Source organism: Grampus griseus (assembly GCF_964374135.1).
Source record: "Grampus griseus genome assembly, chromosome: 16".
NCBI classification, from domain to species: Eukaryota; Metazoa; Chordata; class Mammalia; order Artiodactyla; family Delphinidae; genus Grampus; species Grampus griseus.
Window position 1 is genome coordinate 38752615 of NC_139010.1, and position 23811 is coordinate 38776425.

A 23811-nucleotide genomic window follows, 5' to 3' on the forward strand; every position below is an offset into this window, starting at 1 on the left:
ATAGCAGTTAATCAGGTAGCCCTTCCTCCACAGTCCCCTAGTTCTATGACTGGATTGTCTCCCCTGATTCCATTAGCTGTAGGGTGGTAACTTCTTTTGCTAGTCTTTGACTGCCTCACCATATCCTGTATTTTCCCTTAACTCTGCCCACGCCTCTCTGTTACTTTCCCATTTAGATCTCTTCATGTGGCTATCTGGGGGTGAACTCTCCTGCTTGGAGTACGACTGATATGCTACCTTTCATTTTCTTGGTCTCCCTTCCTGGAAATTTTATCAATTGGATAATGGATCATTTGCATTAATCATCTATGCCTCTTATTTTTGCATAGAATTTCCATCTTTTTGTGTTTTTGCTCTACATTATGAGACATTTCTTTACCTTCCCAGTATTCCCGTCCCTCCCAATAAAATATTTTTCAGTTTCAGCAATCATGCGTTTAATTTTCAAGGGTTCTTTCTTGCTTTCTTGGTCTTATGTTTTCATAGCAATCTGCCCTTATTTGCTGGATTCAGCAACTTTGTTAATCTCCCTAAGGATTAATGGAAGTTTCTTGTCTCTTAAGGTTCTTTTCTATTTCCTGAAGTATTTCAGCTTCTTTTGAGGCCAATTATTTTATTTATCTTGATGTTTTTTTCTTTTGTGCTGTTGATTTTCTGAATGTATGGGACTCTTTGGTTCTCTGTTCATAAGAATGGGAAAATAAATGGATTTTCCTGGATAGCTGATGAGGCTTTCCTTTGCTATGGGTCTTCCAGGGAAAAAGCAAGACAGCTACCCGGAAACTCTCTGTATGGGCGACATACTCGTCAGCTTCCCTTTAGAATGAGCAGGTGGAAGGCCAGGGACATTTCACAGAGGGCTGTGTCTCCAAGAATGAGTAGGAGTTTTCCAAGTGCAAAATGAGCTCAATGAGTCCAGGTTCTGGAAGCAACATCTACACAAGCCTGGATGTGTAAAACACAATGACATTCCCTAAAAATGAAGAGTTTATGTGGAGAAGGAGTCTGGGGGAGGCACCTTAGGAAACCTTAAGGAGAAATAGTGTCAGACTGATTTTATTTATTTAATCATTTAGAATTTGTTTTTAAATTTTTACTAGGGTATAATTTATATATAGCCCAGTGCAGATATCTTAATTGATGAAGTTATGTGTATTTATACATTCAAGTGACAACCACTCAGATGGCGATATAAAACATTTCCATCACCCCAGAAAGAGTGTCAGGCTGACTTTACAGGCTCCCATGGCTGAGCACATAGAGCCCGTTAGGACCCTGTTGGACTAATTCAGGAGAGAGGTGTGTATTGTGCCATGTGGCTGGAGAGGTTTTCGACTAGAATTGGTAGGCACTGCTCATTAGCTGTGGGTAGGGAGCTCAGGGAGGTGGACAGGCACATAGGACACAGGAGTGATAACAGCAGCCACAGATCTCCAGGATGTGTTTCCTGCCAGGGACTGTACTAGGAGCTGCTTGCATCTCATCTCATTTTTTCTCAAGCAAGATTTTATTACTGACTCCATTTTACAAAAGAGAATCTGAGGCTTGGCGAGTTGGCTCCCACGCCTAGCTCCTGACCACTCACCACACTGGTTCTCAGGATGCTCAAAGTAATAGCAAATGGCCCGCAAGGAAGTGGGTTGGGTCCATCTTCACTTCCTGACCCTCAGCTTTCTCCATCAGACCAAGGACAGCATTGATTGACCTTGCAGTGGACTGAGAGTTCAAACTTTGAGCTGTCGAGGGCCAAACACACCTTTTTGACTCCAAGGTGATTCATGTGGAACATTCCTAAGGGGGCAAGGAGTGAGGTCTGTCACTAAGCTATTAAGGAAGGTCAATGTCTAGGAGGTTGGACAAAGCCAGACACTTTTGTGGTGCAGGGAAAACCCTATTGAGCCCCTTCCTCAGAGACTGCAGAATGCAGCCTGGCCACTGGCAGGACCTCCCAGACTGGGGTCCTGGCTCCAGATGCCAGCGAGTGGGGAAGTACAGCTCCCGGTTTCTTGCTCATGGGCTTTGCTTTCTTGGGGAGCTCCAGATATTCTTGCTCTGCTCTGTTCAGGGCTCAGCTGCCACCAGGGGTTGCTGTTTCCTTCCCCGGCTGAGCAAGGGTCTGATAGCTAGCTCCTGCTGCATTGGTTTAACTAGGAATGTCTGCTATCAGGCACTCCGTCCCCTTCTCAGTGGCTCTCCGGTGCTGAAGAAGGAGTTCGGACTTTGGATTCAAACCCCAACCCCACCATCTACAATTTGGTTGACTGAGGCAAGTCATTTCACTTCTCTGAGCCTCAGTTTTCTCACCTGTGAAATGGGGTGATCATACTTCACAAGGTGGGAGTGAGGATGGAATAAGAGAAAGTGCTGCTGCCTGGCGCGGGAGCTGGTCACTATTTTCACTGCTCCCTCAGCTGCTCTCTGATCCATGGGGGCTTGGGCTCAGGCCTGGGAGCCCTGGGCAGTTGCTCAAAGGGCTCACCTGTAAGACCTCAGCCCTCGGCCCCACACAGCTTCCCCACGAGGAGGAGCTGTCAGTGTCTGAGTTCTTGCCCACACAGAGAACAGGTGTCTATAGGTGAATGGTTTCTGGACAGGAAAGACTCTTCACTTTATTAGTTTTTTAGTTTTTACTTTTTTGGCCGCGCTGCGTGGCTTGTGGGATCCTAGTTCCCTGACCAGGGATCGAACCCCTGCCCCCTGCAGTGAAAGCACAGAGTCCTAACCACTGGACCACCAGGGAAGTCCCAAATACTCTTCACTTTAGACTCCTGGAAGCCATCATTATGATTAAGTTCCGTCAAATGCATTCCTTCCTTCCTTTGTCGGATGCTGTCACTGTATATGGACCCATGCTGGGCTCTGAGGGCAGAGACAAGGAATAGTGCCCTAGACACGGGGAGTATGTTATGTAAACATACAAGCAGGCTTCGCCACCTGCCTCTGCAGCAGAGCACAGAAGGCTGCGGGAATGCGTCATGGCACAGGGGACATCGGAGCTGGGCTGTGAAGGAGGAGCAGCATTTTCCCAGGCAATCAAGGCAGGGACGAGAGTGGTCCTGAAAGAAGACGTGGCAGCTGCAAACCCGGAGGGGCCGGTGAGCAGAGGCATGGGTGTTTGGCAGACTGGATCTGAGTGTTTCTTAGCTGAGTGACTTTGGGTAAGTTGCTCAATGCTTGAGTCTCACTTGGCTTCATCAGTAAAACAGAAATAAAAATGCCCACCTCTCAGAGCTGTTGTGATGATCCAATAGGGTAACGTCTGCAGAGCCCACATGGACCATAAATGACAGCTGTCATTCTAGAAAGCTGTCACTGCCCACAACTCTGGAAACATTTCCATAGTTGGCACCATGGATGGTGCCTCTGGGATTACTTGGTGTGTTGCGGGGAGCGGCTGGGAGGCCTGGGCCGTGTCCTGTGGGTCATAGGGAGCCATGGAAGGTTTTTTTCCCTCCAGCTTTATTGAGATATAGTTGACATATAACATTATGTACATTTAAGGTGTACAATGAGTTGATTTGATACATTTATATATGGCAAAAGGATTACCACCATAGCATTAGCTAATACCTCCATCCCATCACATAATTACTCTTTCTTTTTTTCGTGGTGAGGACATTTAAGATCTACTGTCTTAGCAACTTTCAAGTATATAATACAGTATCATTAGCTATAATCACCAAGCTGTACATTAGATCCCCAGAAGTTGTTAATCTTATAACAGGAAGTTTGGACCCTTTGACCAATTATCTCCCCATTTCCTCAACCCCCTGGCCCCTGGTAACCGCTGCTTTATTCCGCTTCTGTGAGTTGGAGCCATGGAAGGTTTTAGAGAAGAGTTGTATATGTCGGATACCTAGGAAGTTCCCCAAAAGCAAAGCCTACTCTCAGGAGGTCCTCCAAGTACATACGTGATTTTACCATGTGGCCTTCTGGAGGAAATTATAAGTTAGTGTGTTCAAAATTGAAGCAGCCTTTGTAATAAACATTGTCCCCTTTCAGGCAAGTCCTGTTTCACGTGGACTCCAGTGGAGAAGTGCTTTCTTTTTTTTTTTTTTTTGCGGTACGCGGGCCTCTCACTGTTGTGGCCTCTCCCGCTGCGGAGCACAGGCTCCGGACGCGCAGGCTCAGTGGCCATGGCTCACGGGCCCAGCCGCTCTGCAGCACGCGGGATCCTCCCGGACCGGGGCACGAACCCGTGTCCCCAGCATCGGCAGTCGGACTCTCAACCACTGCGCCACAGGGAAGCCCCAAGAGAAGTGCTTTCTTACTTTATTCTTGTTGCAACAATCTTGGAGGCCTTTCCAGGATCTACCAGGGCCTCCCTGACTGTTCCCACATGCACCTCTGAAAGCCCTGGCATTTTCCAGCCACACCGCCCTTCAGTGATCTGCAGTGAGCCAATGCCTCCAGTCTCAGGGCCTTTGTGCTTACTGTGCCCTCTGCCTGGCCCACATATCTAAAGCTGACCCATTTCCCCACAGCATCTCACTCCCTGCAATAACTTATTAACTTATTTACTCGTTCTTGATGGGCCCTCTCCCCCCAGGGCTGGGAACTCCAGGATAACACAAGGACGGGAACTCTGTTTTGCTCAGCTCTGTGTGTAGCAGGGGAGCCAGGTTCATAGGAGGCCTGTAATTAATATTTGTGAACGAGTTCATGAAAGGCAGGTCTTCTTATGCCCATTTCATGGATGAGGACACTGGGGCTCAGAGAGAACACCAACAGGGCAGTTCCAGCCCTCTTGTGTGTAGGGTCGGGGTGGGCGTTGGGGAGGCCGGCGTGCGGGGCTGCAGCTCCTGGCGCACGGCGGACGGGAGGACTCGCGGCCGCAGCTCCGGAGCAGGCGCCTGGGTCGCCTGCGGCCGGTCAGAGCGTCCTCAAGGGCGGTGCGGGCGGCAGACTGGGCGGGCACTGGCGGCGGCGGCGCGGGAGGGAGGCAAGCGGGCGGGGAGACCGGCAGGGCGGCTCCGCTCCGCACGCAGAGAGGGCCGGGCCGCAGGAGCAGGTGAGACCGGCGCGGGCCCCGCGATTTGCCCCGTGGATCCCAGGGGCAGAAGGGACCCGGGCCCGAGGGGTCCCCGGGAAGCCGCGCGCTTCCTCTGCCGGGCGCCTGGGGAGGGGTCGCCGGGTGGGCTTCGCAGGGACTCAGAGCCGCGCAACCGGGGCGGTGCGGGGAAACCCTGCTCCTCGAGCGGACTTGGGCTCCTTCAGTCTCATCTGTCCTCACCTGTGTGCTGCCGGGAGAGCAGGTAGGGGTGAGTGGAAAATGTGGGCGCCGCGGGCTTTAGGAGACAGAAGCTGTTTGCTGAAATTTCAGGAAACAAAGCAGACATTCTTCTCTCCATTCTTAACCTCATGGGAGAATTGATATTATTTGTATTATCCATTAGTTTTCCTCTGAGTGCTGGGAAGGCAGGCTGCAGTGGAGGGCTCCCCCCTCCCCCCTCCCCCCCGGGTTGCAGAAGGAGAGCTGCTTGGGATCTAAACCCGGAGACACTATTTCACTGACTTTGCACAATAGTCTGCCTTCCCGCTCCCAGAATTACCACCCCCTGGGGTGTGCCTGGAGGACCTGAGGTCTCCTGGCGCTCACTGGGCATCTCTGAGGAATGCAGTGGGAAGTGAGGGACAGTCTTGGTGTGAGGGCCCTCGGGGGAACTCCAAATCACCCAGAGGGGTCTGAAGTGGTCGGAGTGGCCCCAGCTCAGCAGCCCTGGGGAGTGGATGCGATCACCTTGAGGTGATCCTTGTGAAGAGTTGCATTGCTGGAGGCTGCAAGGGATAGACACTAGCTTGTGATAGCCCTTCAAGCCTACGTCTCTCCCCTGGGAGCTGTGCTCTTGTGTTCTGCCCCGGCGAGGGGCCTCTGGGGTTCTGAACTGTGTCGGGAAGGAGGCAGCTCTTTCTAGAGTGTCATTCCATTAGGGACTCCAAACCCGCATCTGCTTGGGAAGGATGAGGGGCTGGAGAGGCTGGGCTGTCCGCAGAGCTGCCCCAGGAGGAGGGGGCTCTGAGCCAGCATGCTGGGGCCCGAGGCCAGGGGATGCTGGGCAGCTGCCACCCCACCTGGGGCATCTTCTCACTTGGGCGAGCCACATCCGGCACCCCCAGGTGCTCAACCAGTCACGCTTTGTTGGGGACCTTGGATGTCCATCTCCAACGCTGCCTCTACCGCTCCACCTGCCCCACATTAGTTCACCTCCTGCTTCAAGACAGGCCCCGCTTCTCTTTCCTCCTTTTCAAAATCTCTGTCTGGCAGGGCCTGGTGCAGGGGGCTTCAGAATCAGACTGACCAGGGTTCCAGTTCAGCTTTGCCACTTACTGACTGTGGGGACATTGGCCAGGTCCCTTCATCTAACTGGGCCTCAGTGTCCTCCTCTTTGAAATGGGGCTGATATTAGATCCAATCATATGAATTTGCTGTCTTTGCAGGTTGAAAGTGCTTGGATACTGGCAATTTCACATGGTTCAGCCTAGGAATGCCTTCCTCCCAGGGCTGCAGTGTGGATTAATGATCAGGGAGATGTCTTGTGCCCAAAGCTCAGTGAAGGCTAAAGTCCCTTCTGCCCTCTGTCTCCCAGCAAAGTGTACGCTCTCCAGGGTGAGGCAAGACACACCCCCTCCTTGGGCTCCCTGCAAGACTGGGCTCCCGCCTTCCCTCCCCTACCTGTCTTTCCAAATTCCCCTTCCTGCTCCTCTGGGTATGGCAGGCTCAGTTGCTTCCATTCTCTCCCCAACCCCTGCCCAGGTACAGCCCCTGAGGCTGCTTGGGCCTCCCATGTGTCTGCGGGACCAAACTCAGACCAGAGTCACCTCTGCATGCGTGCTGCCACTGCCTTCTCCCTACTGCCCCTGTGCACTTTCTACAGAAGGAAACCAGCTTTCGTGCTGACCTGGGGCTCAGGGGTTTGAATTATTACTGCCTTGCCCCTGGAGAATGCTTCTGGAAATCCTCAGTTCCTGTGTACAGAGGGCCTTTCTGGGGTAGGGGCTTATGGAGTGGTCCCCTCTCTGGTGTTCCCTTCCAGCATCTGCAGCTCTGGAGAAAGATGCAAGGGCCAGCTGGCAGTTCTGCTCCTTTCTTGGTCCCCCCAAGATCTCCTTTCCATGTTGATGCTCTCCCAGCCCCAGCACTTCCCTCCTCTGCCCCAGTCCCAGAAGCTGCTGGGAAGGGCTGATTTGGGTTCAGGCATCTGTGTGGTCTAATCAGCAGGGACTGGTGTGGGGTTTCCTGGCTCACTGGTGACCACCCCTTTTATTAGCTCTTTATGGATTGTCTGAGAAGAGGGCTGCAAGTCAGGCAGATCCCCAGTGCTGCCTTCAGCCCTCCCCCTCCTCCTGTCTTGGCCCTTTCCCTCAATCTATTCTCTACATCCAAGTGACCTTTCTGGAATGAACTTGGGCTTGCTGGCAGCCTTTCAGCAGCTCACCCAGCATTTCTGGTCTGGCCCACCTCTCCAGCCCATCTTTTGTTACTCCCTTCCACCTACTCTAGGCTCTAGCTATTCTGAACTGCTTACTGTTCTCTGAGGAGCCTTTCTTCTTCCCTGCCTCCTTGCCTCTGTACCCTGTTTCCTGTACCTTGAATTCCTTCCTCCACCTTGTCTATTTGGATAGTTAACTCCTCTTCATCCTTTGAGCCCTGGATCCATGTCCCCTCTTTTCTCATCTCCTTGCTTCCTTCCTTGATCTCCCAGCTCACAGGCATTCCATTCATACTGGTTTTGGCGATGGCAATGTGGCATTGAGGTTCATCTGTGTTCCTGGTGGCTAGTTCCCCTGGTCTGGGAGGGACATGGCTGTATAAGTCATCTTTGCAGACCTTGTTTCTAGCGTGGGACTTGGTACCTGCTTATTGAGTGAATGAATGAACGAAGCAGGGAGGATTTTCTGGAGCCCTCCCCGTCTAGTAATGGCACTCTGATCATGCTGAGCTTGGCCAGTTTGGAACCAGTGGTGTTGTTTCCCATTGTTGACCCAGCCCTGGCTGTTGGTCAACCGAGTCTTGGGTTTCCATCTTATTTGCTGCTTCTGAGCACGGTGTATCTGCCACAGTTTCATGCAGCTATGGCTGTTTTTCCACTCAAATACTGGACCTTATATTTCACCCTGGTATATTTCATTTTGTCACATTCAATTCCAAATGACTCTTTTTGCCCGAAGACTGTGGTACCAGAAAAATCTTCTTGCCTCTGGGATTGGGTAGCCGAAATAACCAGACTATAAACTATCGTTTGAATTCATGATGGTCTTGTACGTGGCAAAATGTGCCTCATCTTTATAAGCCAAATTAAATGTACAGTGAGTGACGTTTTTGACGGCTGACAAATAGGTTTTATTGGCCTCTAGTTAATTTTGGCTATACCCTGTAAAAACTGTCTCTAACTTAGCACTTGAACATAAAGAACATATATAATGTTCACAGCTCACAAATAGACACGACGATTATAAGGCCTTAAAGAATATCTGTAATAGGGTGTTCCTCTATGAACTGTACTTATCGAAATGGGGTCCAAGGACCATGTGCGTCGGGGTCATGTGGGTCAGTTGTTAAAATACAGATTCCTGGGCCCCATCCTGGACTCACTTAACTGCATCTCCTGGTGAGGGATTCCGGAATCTGCGCTTTCAGTCTGCTCCTAGAATGATTCCGATGTCCCCTGAAGGTTGAGAACTGCTTGTGGGATTAGTGATGACTAGAGAAGTCATGAGGAAGGTGAGCCCCAGTGGTGTGTGATGATGTGGTGGCGCTCTACGTCAAAATATCTCTCATAGGCATTACCACCTGGAGGCTCTGGAGTCCAAATTCCAATTAAGTCCCTTGTGTTGAGGTACCAGAGGAAAACGGACAGGCTGGGCCGGGACATGGAGGAATGGCCCAGGCTGGAGTCTGGGAGCTGCAAGCTGTAACTTGAGCATAAGCATGGAGGGGACCCATAGGGAAGGCAGTGGGCATCCCTTGACCTTGGCCTGGTGTGTGTGTACACATAGGGGTCAGGAGGAGAGAGCTGGTGTGCTGATGACCCAGTCTTTGCATACCTGGCTGTCTTCAACTCTGCCATGTGTCACCTGAGAAACAAGACTGGCAGGACAGCTAGGGACTGAGACCAGGAGGGCACACTGTGTGTCAAGCCCCGAGGTTTTTGTTCTGTCCTAAAGGGGGTGCCATGGAAGGACCTGAGCACATGGCAGAATGTGTTGCTGTCTCTATTTGCATAAAATGTGATAAGGGGATTTCTACGCTGTTCCCTAAATAGTTCTCCAGCCTCCAGGCCACGACTCCAGCCTCCTTCGCTCCACTCTGACCCTGAGCTGACTTGCCCCAGGTGATTAGTCATCATTCTTTCAAAGCCTACTGAACTCTGCATACAACAGTCCAACTTCTTTATCATCAAAATAGCCTCAAACTCTGAGGTCAGAGGGAATTTGTGGAACAGGTTCTGATGTCAGACAGACCTGGGTTTGTATCTGGGCCCCATTACTTATTAGCTGTGTGACTATGGGCAAGTTGCTTTACATCTCTGAGTTTCAGGTCCTCTAGGTCTCAGCCTTGGGAAGGAAGCAGCCATGAACCTCTCTACCTGGTCCCCACTCTTCCCTGGATTCCACACAGGAGGCACTATCCTTCAGTGCCATTTGTCTTTGCTTTGCAGATGTCATCATTGAATCTCCTGGAATCTTTTCACATCCACCATGAACATCTCTCACTTCCTGGCCTTACTGTTCCCAGAATCCCCACAGGGTCAAAACAGGAGCAAGTCAAGTTCTCTGTACACTCCATACAACTTCTCTGACTACTGCCAGGATTCCATAGACCCAATGGTCTTCATTGTCACCTCCTACAGCATTGAGACCATTGTGGGAGTCCTGGGCAACCTCTGCCTGATATGTGTGACCATTAGGCAGAAGGAGAAGGCCAATGTGACCAACCTGCTTATTGCCAACCTGGCCTTCTCTGACTTCCTCATGTGCCTCATCTGCCAGCCACTCACGGCTATCTACACCATCATGGACTACTGGATCTTTGGCGAGGTCCTTTGCAAGATATCGGCCTTTATCCAGTGTATGTCGGTGACAGTCTCCATCCTCTCGCTCGTACTTGTGGCTCTGGAGAGGCACCAGCTCATCATCAATCCAACAGGCTGGAAACCCAGTGTCTCGCAGGCCTACCTGGGGATTGTGGTCATCTGGCTCATCGCGGGCTTCCTCTCCCTGCCCTTCCTGGCTAACAGCACCCTAGAGAATGTCTTTCATAAGAACCACTCCAAGGCTCTGGAGTTTCTGGTGGATAAGGTGGTCTGTACTGAGTCCTGGCCACTGGACCATCACCGCATCATCTACACCACCTTTCTGCTGCTCTTCCAGTACTGCATCCCACTGGCCTTCATCTTGGTCTGCTACGCTCGCATCTACCAGCGTCTGCGGAAGCGGGGGCGGGTATTCCGCAAGGGCACCTACAGCTTTCGGGCTTGGCAGATGAAGCGGATCAATGTGGTCCTTGTGGTAATGGTGGCTGCCTTTGCTGTGCTTTGGCTGCCCCTGCATGTGTTCAACAGCCTGGAGGACTGGTACCATGAGGCCATCCCCATCTGTCATGGCAACCTCATCTTCTTGCTGTGCCACCTGCTTGCCATGGCCTCTACCTGTGTCAACCCTTTCATCTATGGCTTTCTCAACACCAACTTCAAGAAGGAGGTCAAGGCCTTGGTGCTGACTTGCCAGCAGAGTGTCCCTGTGGAGGAGTCCGAGCATCTGCCTCTGTCCACAGTGCACACGGAAGTCTCCAAAGGGTCTCTGAGGCTCAGTGGCAGGTCCAACCCCATCTAGCCAGGGTTAGGGCTTCTCTCTGCCATGTTCATTACCAGCCTCCCTCACTTAGCTAAGTGGGCACGTTGCAAGCTGGGGGTGGCACTGGCTTTGTGGGGCCCAGATAGGGGCCTTGTGAAGCCGAGCGTTCTGATGGTTCAGCTGTTGTTCTTGGGAGAATTCTGAGTCTGGATTCTGCAGGTCACACACAGTATGTCTTGCATCCTGAGCAGATGCCAGAGCCGGAGATGGTCTGATTGATGGTCTGTAGTTCATTCTGGTAACTCAGCAACAGATGCCCAGCCCGGGAGCCCAGGGATTTCACTTCCACCAGTGAGGCTGCAAGGCCGTGGTGGGGTGAGGGGAAGAACACGTGGAGTCAGAGCTCTGGACCTTGGTAAACCCCTAACCTCTGTGGGAGACAATGTTTGTGGATGGGCTTTGTAAGTGGTAAAGAGTTCTATGGAGGCAAGACAGGGGGATTACTGTATATCATTAGCACATCCAGCTGCAGAGAATGGACCCTGGCAGCCAGCTCACACTCCTCTGCAGTAGGAAAATCAGCCCTGAGCAGCAGGAATTCCAGGGTTCACATGCTACTCCATCCTTTTTCGCTTTCTTTGTATCTGCCACCTTGAATGGAAATAAGCCTGCAAGTATATCTCCTTGATAGGACTGTGGGCCCCTTGAGGGTGACATCTGTATTGTCAAAGAGCTTGGGTCCCCTATGCCTGGGACAGTCCCTGGCACAGGGAGAGAGCTCCAGAAAGATTTACCATGGTGACAAGAAAGGTAGCAGGTGCCCCTGCTGAGTGCTGAGCTGAGGACAGCACCCTGCGCCACAGTCCAGTGTAGGAAGGGCCCAGGCTGCTGCAGCCACTCTCTCTCGCCTGCCCTTCCTTGCCTCCCAGGACCTCTCTTGACAAGGCAGCTGGCCAAGGACTCTGCGACCCTCCCCAGTCCACCCACTGCAGAGACTTACAGTACTTAAGGCCATGACTCCAGCCTCCTTCGTTCCACTCTGCCCCTGAGCTGACTTGCCCCAGGTGATGTGTCACCGTTCTTCCGAAGCCTCCCCAGGACTTTGGGCCTCCCAGTGGCTTTCAGTAATGGCAGGGCCAGGGAGGGAGTTCTTGAAGTCTGGGGCACGGGCTGAAAGGAGCAGAGTGTCCCCCTTCCTCCCGCCAGCCTGGGAAGTGGAGAAAAGGCTACGATGAGTGTGAATATCTCACCCGTGGAGGTCAAGGTTCAGGCTTCTGGATCCAAGGCTTCATCTGTGTGTGGACCAGACAGCTTGTCCTTGCAGAAAGGGAAATGTCAAGATTGCTGTGGGCCACCTTGGATGGGATGTCCAGACCTGGTTGTACCTGCTCAGTCCTGCAGAGTGGCTAGTGGCTGGACCCACCACGGCCTCCCGGGGCAGGGTATTCAAGTCCCCAGACCCTTCGAGGGGCCTCACTGTGAGGCTCCTAGGGTTGGCTCTACACAGGGCATCTGGCAAAGGGCCAGGTAGCAGGAGATTGAACAGCCACATTTGATCATCTCTCTGGCCTGGCCTCTGACCAAGAACCTGTACAGCTGACACCAAAGACAACTGCTCTTTGAGTCACCAGCTCCCTTCCTGGAACTGTTTATTTTGTCCCAACTTTTGGTCACGTCTCTCATTCCATCCCTTTGCTCACCTTTATGCGGTTTTTTGGGCAGATTGTTGAGCCATTCTCTCGGTTGCAGCTCGTGCTTGTCCTCTGGTGCCACCTGCTGCTGGCTGCTCCAGATAACCACCTGCCAGCAAAGCCCAGACCCTGGGACCCATTCCAGAAAGATGTCATTGCTCAAGCTCCGCAAGGAACTGGGGGCCTCAGGCCCCTCCAGATCCCTGACGGTTGCCTGGAGTTTGTGTGTCACCACTCATCTCAGTGGTGCCAAGATGCTTGGGGACAAGGATGCTTTAGGGTGCTAGCATGCTTGAAGACTAGGGGACCAGGCTGAGCATCTGGTGAAGGTGCTTGGCATTGGGAATTCAGGTAGAGGATGGAAACCTCGCTGAGTATCTTCTGTGCTCCCCTCACCTTGCTGGGTTGGCGCAACTTGCGTGGATGGCTGTCTCCTGCTCCTGTTCCTAATGACCCTTGGGGTTTCCCATTTATCCAGCACCTTTGGCACTTGTATCTCAAAGTGTGCTCAGAAGACCAGCAGCCTTAGCATCACTTGGAGCTTGTTTGGCATGTAGAATCTCTCTTCCCACCCCAGACCTATTGAATCAGAATCTGCATTTTATCAAGATCTCCGAGTTAATGGTGCAAACATTGGAGAAGCTCTCCTCTAGGAAACAGATTGCCCTGGAGCCTGGAGCCAGTCAGTGAGCACCTTCAGACACCCACGGTGGGATCTACAGTAGAGCTATAGGAATCCTAGTTCTAGAGATATGGCTGTAAAATGGTATTGCTAAAAAGGTGGATTCAGTTTTGATTGTATATCTGGCTGCATGTGGACATATTTCTTGTGGCCTTTTCCTTCCTTCAATAAATATTTGTGAAATGAACAGTTTGCATGGTTATATTCTTGGCAAACATGCTCCTCTGTATTCTGCTCTGTTTCACTTAAAACTGTATCATCAACAGTTTTCCATCTCGCTGGATATTATTTTTGCCAGCTGGTTAAGAATCTAGAAAATGCTCCAGTGAAAGCTGGTACCTCTGAACAGCATCTCTCTTTAGCTCTTGGAGGGGCCTTTTCTCACCCAGAAAACAGACCTGTCCCTGATAGTAGTGGGAGGAACCCATCTTCATAGGAGCACCATGGCTGGAATTGGAGACTCACACTGACAAAGACTGCCTGGGGACACTCAGAGGGTGCAAAACCTTATTGAGTCCTGTCGATGAGAGTGTAAATCCTGCCTAACTTTAGCCCTTCCTTATTATTTTTATTTCTTATTTTTTGGCTGTGCCATGTGGGTTGTGGGATCTTAGTTCCCCAACCAGGGATTGAACCCGGGCCATGGTAGTGAAAGTCCTGAGTCCTAACCACTGGACCGCCAGAGAACTCCCAAGCCCTCCCTTTGTAAAGAAATGACCTTGACTTGTTTTTTCCCATCATAAAAGTAATCATATTCATTTTTAAAAATATGCAAAATTAAAATAAAATGAAAAAGGAAATCATATTTCACCACCCAAAGATGATTACCGTTTACATTTTAGGGAGTTATTTCTTTAGTTTTTATATATATAGTGTTAGGGTGTATTTTGTTTGTTTTTTTAAAACATGGTTGAGATACTGTGAGCGTATGCAGATTTACATGTAAATTTAAGGATTATTTTATCTTGTTTTTGCTTAACTTTATAAGAATATTTATTCATTCATTCAACAAATATCAGTTACATGGTAGGTACTGGGGGTAAGTGATAAATAAAATAGACACCATCCCTGTTCTCAGGGAGTTTATAATCCAGTCAGTGGATCCATCCTGCATCCTTAATCATTACCTATTGTGGCATATTTAGATGTTCCTAGACCTATTATAAATAATTCTGTGACAAATGTCTATGCAGAGAACTTTCTTCTGTATTTGGAATTATTTCCTGAGGAGAGATTTCCAGAAGTGGAATTAGTGGGTCAAAGGGCATGGACATCTTTCAAGGCTCTGGATGTGTATTGCTAAAGTGATTTCCCAAGAGGCTGGAATGATTTCCACTCCCTGACTAGTGCCTGCTTCCCTGTACCCTGGACACTGTTGAAAAATTACCATTAATGAAAAGACCCCCATGTTCACTCGATCTTGTTTTCCTCTCATTCACTCACGAGCATCAGTCCAACATCACCAGTTTTCTGGGCTCCCCTTCACACAAAACTCCAGAGGCTTGTGGAATCTCGAAGTCTCTGCTTCTCCTCCTCCCATGCTGTTTTGTCCATCCAAGTAGCTCTTGCCAAGGTCACTGGTGACCTCCGTGTTGCCAAATCCCATGGCCAGTTCTCAATCTTGTCTTATGTGGCAATCAGTATCATGCGGCAGTTGGTCAGTTTTTTCTCTTTGAAACTCTTCTGCATGTGACTACTTCAGGATGCCACACTTGCGGTTCTCTCCTGACTCACTGGGCACTCCTTCTCAGGCTCCTTTCCTGGGCTCTCATCTCCCTGACCTGGGAACATTGGTCTGTCCCCAGGAAGTCATGGAGGCCCATCTGCTCTCATTCCCTAGGTGGGTTCATCCAGGCCCCTGGCTTTCTTTCTTTCTTTTTTTTTTTTTGCGGTACATGGGCCTCTCACTGTTGTGGCCTCTCCCGTTGCGGAGCACAAGCTCTGGATGCGCAGACTCAGCGGCCATGGCTCACGGGCCCAGCCACTCCGCGGCATGTGGGATCTTCCCGGACCGGGGCACGAACCTGTGTCCCCTGCATCGGCAGGCGGACTCTCAACCACTGTGCCACCAGGGAAGCCCTCCTGGCTTTCAATACCACCAAATGTTTCAATGTCCAATGCTCCCAAATGGGAATCTCTAGTCTGGACTTCCCCCTGCTCTCCAGATTTGTTTATCCAGCCATTACTTTGTGTTTACTGGACATCCAATCAGCGTGTTCAAAAGCAGGCTCCTGATTTGCCTCCTCACCTCTTCTTCCTTAATCTCCCCCTTTCAGTAAATGGCAACTCCCTCGTTTCATTTCGTTGCATCCCAGAATTCATTTTGTTGCATACCTCAGAATGTGACTTTATTTGGAAATAGGGGCATTGAAGATGTTCTTAGTTAAGATGAGCTCATAGTGGAGTACAGAGGGTCCCTAATCCAATATGACTGTGTCTTTACAAAAAGAGGAAATTTGGACACAGAGACACTCACACACAGGAAGAATGCCATGAGAGGTTGAAGGCAGAGATCTGGGTGATGCTTCTACAAGCCAAGAAGGGCCAAAGGTTGCTGGAAAACCACCAGAAGTTACTAGAAAGGCATGGACAGATTCTCCCTCACAGCCCTCAAAAGGAACCAACCCTGCTGGCCCTTTGATTTTGGACTTCCAGCCTCCAGAACTGTGAGACAATATATCTCCGTTGCTTAAGCCACCCAGTTTGTAATACTTTGTTATGGGAGCCCTAGCAGACTAATACAGGAGGTGAGATTGAAGGGAGGGAGACCTGTCCATGTGAGCTATTGGGTCAGCAGGTGTTCAGTAGTTGGAGATAGACCACAATTCAAACTTGTCATGATGAAATAGGGAATTTATAGACTCATGTCATGGGGCTGTCCAAAGGAAGTTCTTTGACTGTAGGCTGGATTCAGGGGTTAAAACAATGACATCAGAGCTCTCCTTTCCTTGCCCCCTGGTCTCTATCACTCTCTCTAATCCCTTGATTCTGCTGGTCTCTTCATGGCTTTGCACTCTACATGTGATAGTAAGAGGCCGCACAGCTCCTGTCTTACCTTGGTCCTTGTGAGCCCAAGGAGAAAGGGCATAGCTTTCTCGCCTTGTCCAGTAAGAACTCCGGGGAGGATTCTGATAGTTCAGCCCTTAACTGATGACTGTGGCCGAGTGGCTGGAACACTTTCTGTATCCAGGCCTGGATCCCTTGACCACACCTAGATCAAGATGGTGGGGTCAGCCCCACTTGAATCACATGGATGTGCAGGGTTATCATACCAGGGCATAGAGGTCGTCCCCAAAGAAAGTAATGCTGGGCAAGCAACAAAAGCAGAAGTGGACTTAGAGAGGATAAATGGATTAGAAAGATACTTGGGTGTCAAGCGGACAGGATGACTTGGGTGTGGGAGAGGGAAAGAAGATTCCCAGGTTCCAGACTTGGGAAAGTAGGTATATGTCTGGTCCATTTAGTGAGATCGAGACGGTTTTAATTTTTTTGGTTTATCTTTGGACATGCTGTGTTTGGGGCCCTCTTGGGTGTGCAGATGGATGGCCAGATGCTTGAGTCTGGAGCTCTAGAGAGCTTTGGCCAAGGCCTGACCAAGTCATGCTGAGGGGTGGGGCTGGGTTATGGCTAGACTGGGGTGTGAGCTGATCTGGAGCTGGATATGGGCCAAAGGAATTCCAGTTTCCCAGAGCTGAATCTGCTGATAGGACACTGAGGTCAGCAAACCAGCTGGGGTCCTGGGATACGGGGTGGGGTAGTGCTCAGCAGGACGCCCCGGTAGACAGGGTGGAGTAAGCCGGCACAGGAACTATTTTCCCAGAGATGCCACCAGGTAAGTTGCCCTTCATCTGTGACCTGTGGCCTCAGTTCTTCTGAGAATCAAGGACTGTTTCAATCAAGGTCAAGCTTCTCGGCTAGAAGTTGGGAGTTGCTGTGACTTACTGCTTTGTAGGGATACAATGATGCCTGAGAAAATCCTGAAAAGACCTGGAAGTTCTTCAGAGAAGAAATCTGTGATTCCTACACCCTGTTGAGAGATGGTCTGGTGGTGGAGGAGTGAGCACAGCTGTCATCTCTGCCTTAAAGCGTGTCATGCTCACTTGGACCGACATCTTTAGTGACAAGGCCCTTGGCCTGACCTGGTCTGGTGGTGGGGCTTCTCCCCAGAGTACCTCTTCAAGGCTCTGATACATCTCACAACGGCTGCAAATATACAGACAGACAAGATTGGGGCTTCTGGGTCCTGAGAAGACACTGGGAAGGGATTTGCAGAGCATATTCAGATGCCTCCTTAACCGACAGCAGCCAGGCACTTCCTACCTCGGGCAGCTGGGAAGGCATCTGCAGGGTGAACTTGCCAATGAACCATCGAGCAGGAGGGTGCTTGTGAATGGGGCTGTGTAATCATGGCCCTTGAGGTTTCTAGTTGTTTAAATGTCACCCTTTATTTGAAACTGATTCTTGTCAGACTTTGAAAAGAGTTTGTCGGTGCAATTGGGTACCAGCACGAAGCTCTCTCAAAATACATTTCCTTTCATTCATGAAGCTGTTAATGGGCATTCGATTAGTCATTCAGGCACTGCCAAGGGAACCATACTGAAAATGGGGCATGCATTCAGAACAAAGAACTTCCACTCCCTGAGATAACCATATCTCCCTTAAAGATAGTGCACTTTGTGATGGCCAGCAGCCTGTTGCCACCTTGTAAATGTCATTTGCAGCCCCTTCTGGGTTTGATAACTTTAAGGTGTGGGGGTGGATCTACAAAGGATTTCTTAAAGAGAGACACCTCCTTTTCCTTCCTTTACTTTTACAGACCCACATACCTGGAGCTCGTGGGAGACCTGTGCCGTACCTGGGCAGGTGTGAGCACCAGCCTTTTCCCCAGACCCCTGGGCACTGTCAGGGTGTGCTGTCAGTTGACAGTGGGGCCTCAGTCACATCCTGGCGGAGGGAATACTGAGGTTCTCATTGGTATATTTAACTATTCAGAGGAAATGGTGAGCACCACATTCTGTCCAGTGTGTAGCTTTAAAACAGTTAAAGATAACATGACTTATATAAGAGGGTGGGTGTTTCAGCATCTGTGAGATCTGGGATCGATGGCTATTGGTAGGGCAGAAGGGCTTGGAGCCTGAGCTCTGGGGAGGGGTATATGCAGCTGATGCCCTTCATCCTTATTCATTGGCGCCTTCCCTGTCGATGGCATGACTGAGCCACCTCCAGACAGGCAGGTATGAAAACAACTACGCAGTGCCATGACAAGGGTAATTATAGAGTCAGGGTGTGGAGAAGGAGCCAGACGTTCTCCGTGAGGGCATTTGGGGTAACGCGTCTGCAGGTTCACGGGGCCGGCAGGATGGGAAAAGGCTCACTTTGCTGTGAGCAATGGTGGGAGGTAGCAGATCCAGTGCATTTGGGGATGGGGCTGCTGAGGGTAAGCCTGGACGGAGAGGTGAGATCCGGTGGAGGAGGCCTTGCATCCCAGGCTAAGCAGTTTGACTATATCATGCTGATGAGGGAAGACACTAACAGGTCTTAGCAGAGGGTTCCACGGTTAAGTTTGAGGTTAGGAAAGCTGCCTTTGACTGCAGTGAGAAGAAGCGGTTAGGGTAGTGCGAACTAATGTATTCAGCTGATTCCTGGTTTAGCTATTCTCTGCAGGCTGGCCTCACAGAGAGGCTGGTCTCTTGCAGAGCTCCAAGGAAGCTGGCTCCAGCTGAATCCTGAAGACGACCAATCTTGGTAGATCACTGCCATGTCATAGGCTGGAACCCCAAACCCTGGCCATGCCAGAGTGGGGCTACGGCTCCCCAACTCTGAATGCTGAGCTGGAAGAGCAGGGCAGATGACCAGAGTTCTGCCAAACCACACTGTGATCAAATCCCGAGTCCTGATCCAATCAGGAGAGGGGCTGCTGCTTCTCTAATCATAAAAGCCCAAGGCCTGGGGTCCCTCTGCTGGAGTCTGACACTAGTCCAGCTAGATCCCCATGCAAGGCCTGGGAACGGGTCCGTGCGCTGTTCCGGAGCTTACCTCTGTGGGTTTCCCCATTGACCCCTACTGCTGCAGGCAGCGTGTGGGCCTCCAGGTACTTTTGCCTTGTTTGCCCAAGGAGTTTGCGGCCCTGAGGCCATTTCCTCAGCCTTTTGGTTCAGCTTGCCAGAGGGAGGCTGCTCTCATTCACAAGCACAGAGTCCTGCCGAATGCGGGGACTTGGAGGATGATGGGGGTGTGCAGGGCACCTTGATGACGGGGCATGTACTGCTGTGCCCACCCACCTCCTCCTCAGCCTCCTCTCCGCCGTCCAAGTCTCTTTCCCACAGCGCGTTACCCAGGTTTGCCCCCCAGCCTAGAAATTATGAGGGCTCTGTGTCTAGTTCTGAGCCCCACAGGGTATGGTTTGTTGTTCAGAAGGGGTGACTGGACCTTATAGAAGCCTTGTCATCTCATGTTAGCCGTCTTCTCACTGTTCAATGGATTCCGTGTCACCTGCTCATTGAGAAAGGGCTGGAAAGTTGTTAACTCTGAGTCTCATTTCCATATTAGTCAAACGGGGGGTGGAGGTTGGACTAGAATATATTCAGGATTCTGTGCTCTTTTAGGAGAGTCCATGATTTCTTTATCTTTGTAGGAAAGAGAGTAATTCTGTAGCCGTCCCATCTTTCCATAGAATGAAGCAGAGGCTTCTGGAGAAGAGTGTGGAGGCTTCTTAAAAAACTAAAAATAGAGTTAACATATGATCCAGCAATCCCACTCCTGGGCATATATCTGGAAAAGATGAAAACTCTAATTCAAAAAGATACATGCACCTTAATGTTCATAGCAGCACTGTTTACAATAGCCAAGACATGGAAGCAACCAAAATGTCCATTGACAGATGAATGGGTAAAGAAGATGTGGTACATATATACAATGGAATACTACTCAGCCATAAAAAGAATGAAATAATGCCATTTGCAGCAACATGGATGGACCTATCATACTAAGTGAAGTAAGCCAGACAAATATCATATGACATTGCTTATATGTGTAATCCAAAATATAGTACAGGGCTTCTCTGGTGGCGCAGTGGTTGAGAGTCCGCCTGCCGATGCTGGGGACACGGGTTCGTGCCCAGGTCCGGGAGGATCCCACATGCCGCGGAGCGGCTGGGCCCGTGAGCCATGGCCGCTGAGCCTGCGCGTCCGGAGCCTGTGCTCTGCAATGGGAGAGGCCACAACAGTGAGAGGCCCGTGTACCGCAAATAAATAAATAAATTAAATTAAATTAAATTAAAAAATATATATGTATAGTACAAATGAACTTATTTACAAAACAGAAATAGACTCACAGGCATAGAAAACAAACTTACGTTTACCGAAGGGGAAGTGAGGGAGAGATAAATTAGGAGTTTTGGATTAACAGATACACACTAATATATATAAAATAGATAAATGACAAAGACCTACTCTATAGCACAGGGAACTATATTCAGTATCTTGTTTTTGTTTTTGTTTTTCGGTATGTGGGCCTCTCACTGTTGTGGCCTCTCCCGTTGCAGAGCACAGGCTCCGGACGTGCAGGCTCAACGGCCATGGCTCATGGGCTTAGCCGCTCCGTGGCATGTGGGATCCTCCCGGACCGGGGCACGAACCCGTGTCCCCTGCATCGGCAGGCGGACTGTCAACCACTGCGCCACCAGGGAAGCCCTCAGTATCTTGTAATAACCTATAATGGAAAAGAATCTGAAAAAGAATATATATATAAATATATATATAATATATATAAATATTATATATATATATATATAAAATCTTACTTTGCTATATACCTGAGACTAACACAACATTGTACATCAACTATACTTCAATTAAAAAAAAAAGAGAGAGAATGAAGCAGAGGCCCTTATTGGCAGAGCCAGTATCAGGACCCGTGAGTAGAATTCCCACTACATGGCGGTGTTGCCTGACTTGTTAAATTCATACCTCATTTTCATGAGGGCTGTGCTGATTTTTCTGGCCTGGCCGACTCAGGCCAGAGCTTGATTCTATGGCTGGGTTAGTTAATTTAGTCATTTTGTAAACCTTAGCCGCGTCAGAGCTGTGCAATTGGCTATTAAAAGCCAGACAATAGCCTCATCCGTCTGAATTATAACTGTGCACCGACAAGACACGTGGTGCTAGATAATGCGCCATAAATGTCCAAAACGCTGAGAAAAAATGTGGGACGAGCAGGGTCAGAGGCCCACGTCACACTGTCGCCAGCTTGCCATGTGGCTCCAGAACTCGGGCCCGTGTCCAGCGCTGAGTTCCCGACACTCCGCTGACTCAGGATGTCAGCCTTTGAGCCTCGCCAGGCAGCTTCTCCACAAGGCCCTGATTCTCCTCCTTCCTCCCACCTCGCCTGAACTGGCCTGCAGCTCAGCGCTAGGGAATGTCAAAATATCTGAGCCTGTGGAGGGTGACAAATTCAAAGCCTGTGAGGGGGACTTCTTTTGGGAAAGTGTATCCTGCAATTAATGACATCACAATTCTCTAGTCTCCCAGCTTGGCATTGTCAAAGTCATCCTCGTAGCCTCTACCTCTACAGGCTGTGGCATCACAACCTACGAACTAGGTGAAGCCCCACATAGGAAAAACCCTTCCCGTGACTCTGCCAACCTCCTTTTTGGATCTTTTTCCCTTTCAAAGCCAAGCTCTTTTGAGAATATTCTACACTCATGGCCACCACTTTCTCACCTTCTCTTTGCTTCTCAGTTGTGGGTGTTTTGATACCCACTGCTGCTGAAACTGCTGTCCATAAATTCACAGCAATGGGATGGCGCACTCATCACCATATGGCTTGGGTCCACACCCCACCTGAACTTTGTAGCACTTTGTTTTGACATTGTGTCCCAGAATTCCCCTCTTCTGTTGGCTTCCGTGACATGAACTCCAGCCTCATTCTCTTAACACTGGCACCTCCTTCTCAGCTCCTCTCTCCCTCACATGCCGGGCTTTTCCTAGTTCCGCTTTGGTGCTTGTGTCCCACCTGACACACTTCCCATGAGCAATTGCATTCTGTTCCTGTGGCTTCAGCTGCCACTTGCAAGTTGACAGTTCCCAAGTGGACATCTCCTTCAGACTTTATCTACTTGCCACTGGACATTGTCTCCTGGGTGTTCCACACGCACCTGACGTGCAAGTGCAAAGCAAAACGGGGGCCCGTCTCTTGGATTCCCACTGGATTTTCCATCACAGTTACTCCCATCAGCAACCACCTGATAGCCTAATTCACAGCATCTGATTCATCCCTGTCCCTTTGGACTGTTGCATTGGTATCTCTGCTCATTGGTATCTCTGCTTCCAGTCTTGCTGTCTTGTGGTCCCTTCTCTACTCCGGTCATAGATTTGACCTTGACAAGTCTATTTGGCAGGTCTATTTTGGCAGTTCCTACCATCTACAAGATACAGTCCCAGTGCTTTTACATGGCCCTTGGGCCATTCATGGTCCACCACTAGCTGGCCCTCCCATCCTCTGTTCTAAATCCATCTGCATCCCCCATCCTGTTGCAGTCACCAGACTCCTTATTTTCTGTTCCTCAAACATGCCATACTTTGCCCAGATTGATGCCTATTGGATTCCTGTGCACTTTCCAAGTTTACCTTCTCTGAAAACTTTCTCTGGCTCCCTTGTCTCATTGTCTGCATGCCCAGAGCACTTTGTAATGTCTCTCTTGGACACTTAGGGAGTCTTAGAACTGGAAAAAAGAAAGGGTGTCTCTCTGTTTCCTCATGTCTGTAGCCCCTCAAGCAAAGGAATTGGGCCTTTATCTTCCGAGCTGCCAGCACAGCACCTGGCCTTGAGTAAGTGCCCCGTGAAAGGACAGTATGCTGGTGTCCACCAAGAAGAAAAGACAAATCAACTTGGAAGCTTAGAGGTGAGCTGGGCTTCAGGGAGGAGACCAGGAAGAGTTGGGTCGGCAACCTCTCCTCTCTGCAGCGCAGCTAATAGAGGCTACAACATCTCTAGCAACAGTGCATGCAGAGTGACTCTCCATATGGAACATTTAAACTTTGGGGTCTAAGGGAATGTAGGCTGTCTATGTTTTGTATTTGAGAAAACAGGGCAGTATAATATAAATTAAGAGAGAGACCAAGGCAGAGTACTGTCCTCTGTAAATTCTTTGGGCCTGATGGAGGCAAGCTTTCTCTCTTGGGCTCAGTACTTTATCACCTAGTCATACTTCCTCCTCTTTTCCCCAGGCAGAACTATTGACACAGGAAACTACATTTGTATATATTAACACAGAAACCAATGAACAAATGCTGTGTCCCTGTGCAAATAGGCAAACTTCCTTATGCAGACAGGGATCAGTGACATTTGGCTCAGAAACTTCTGAGCCAAATATTTTTAGAAATATTTAACAGACGCAGGTCCAGATGATGTGCCGGCTGCCGCACCCTCCTCTGGCGCCAGCCCCGTGCCTGGACACCCCTGCTTTCCTCAGTCTCCCTGCTGTGCTCTGAGCATTTCTGTGGTCCCTGTCCTTAGCTTCCTGGAAGCTAACGTTCTTTAGGGAGTGTGTGTCAGATCCGTGCACTCTCACTTAACAATGAGAGGGGATGGGTTATGCGTGAGTCGTCAATGAATGAGGGTCATTCAGTCAACATCATCAGCCAC

At 50.0% G+C, this 23811-nt stretch overlaps 1 protein-coding gene across 1 annotated transcript; it reads left to right on the forward strand.

The window, feature by feature from the left end:
• Positions 1-9684: 9684 nt before the first annotated feature.
• On the forward strand, positions 9685-10833 carry NPY4R2 (neuropeptide Y receptor Y4-2; the record flags this gene model as incomplete). The annotated part of the gene is made up of 1 exon (XM_082673826.1): positions 9685-10833. Exon 1 carries the CDS (start codon positions 9700-9702, stop codon positions 10831-10833), a length of 1134 nt encoding a protein of 377 aa, XP_082529952.1. The 5' UTR covers positions 9685-9699.
• Positions 10834-23811: the final 12978 nt, after the last annotated feature.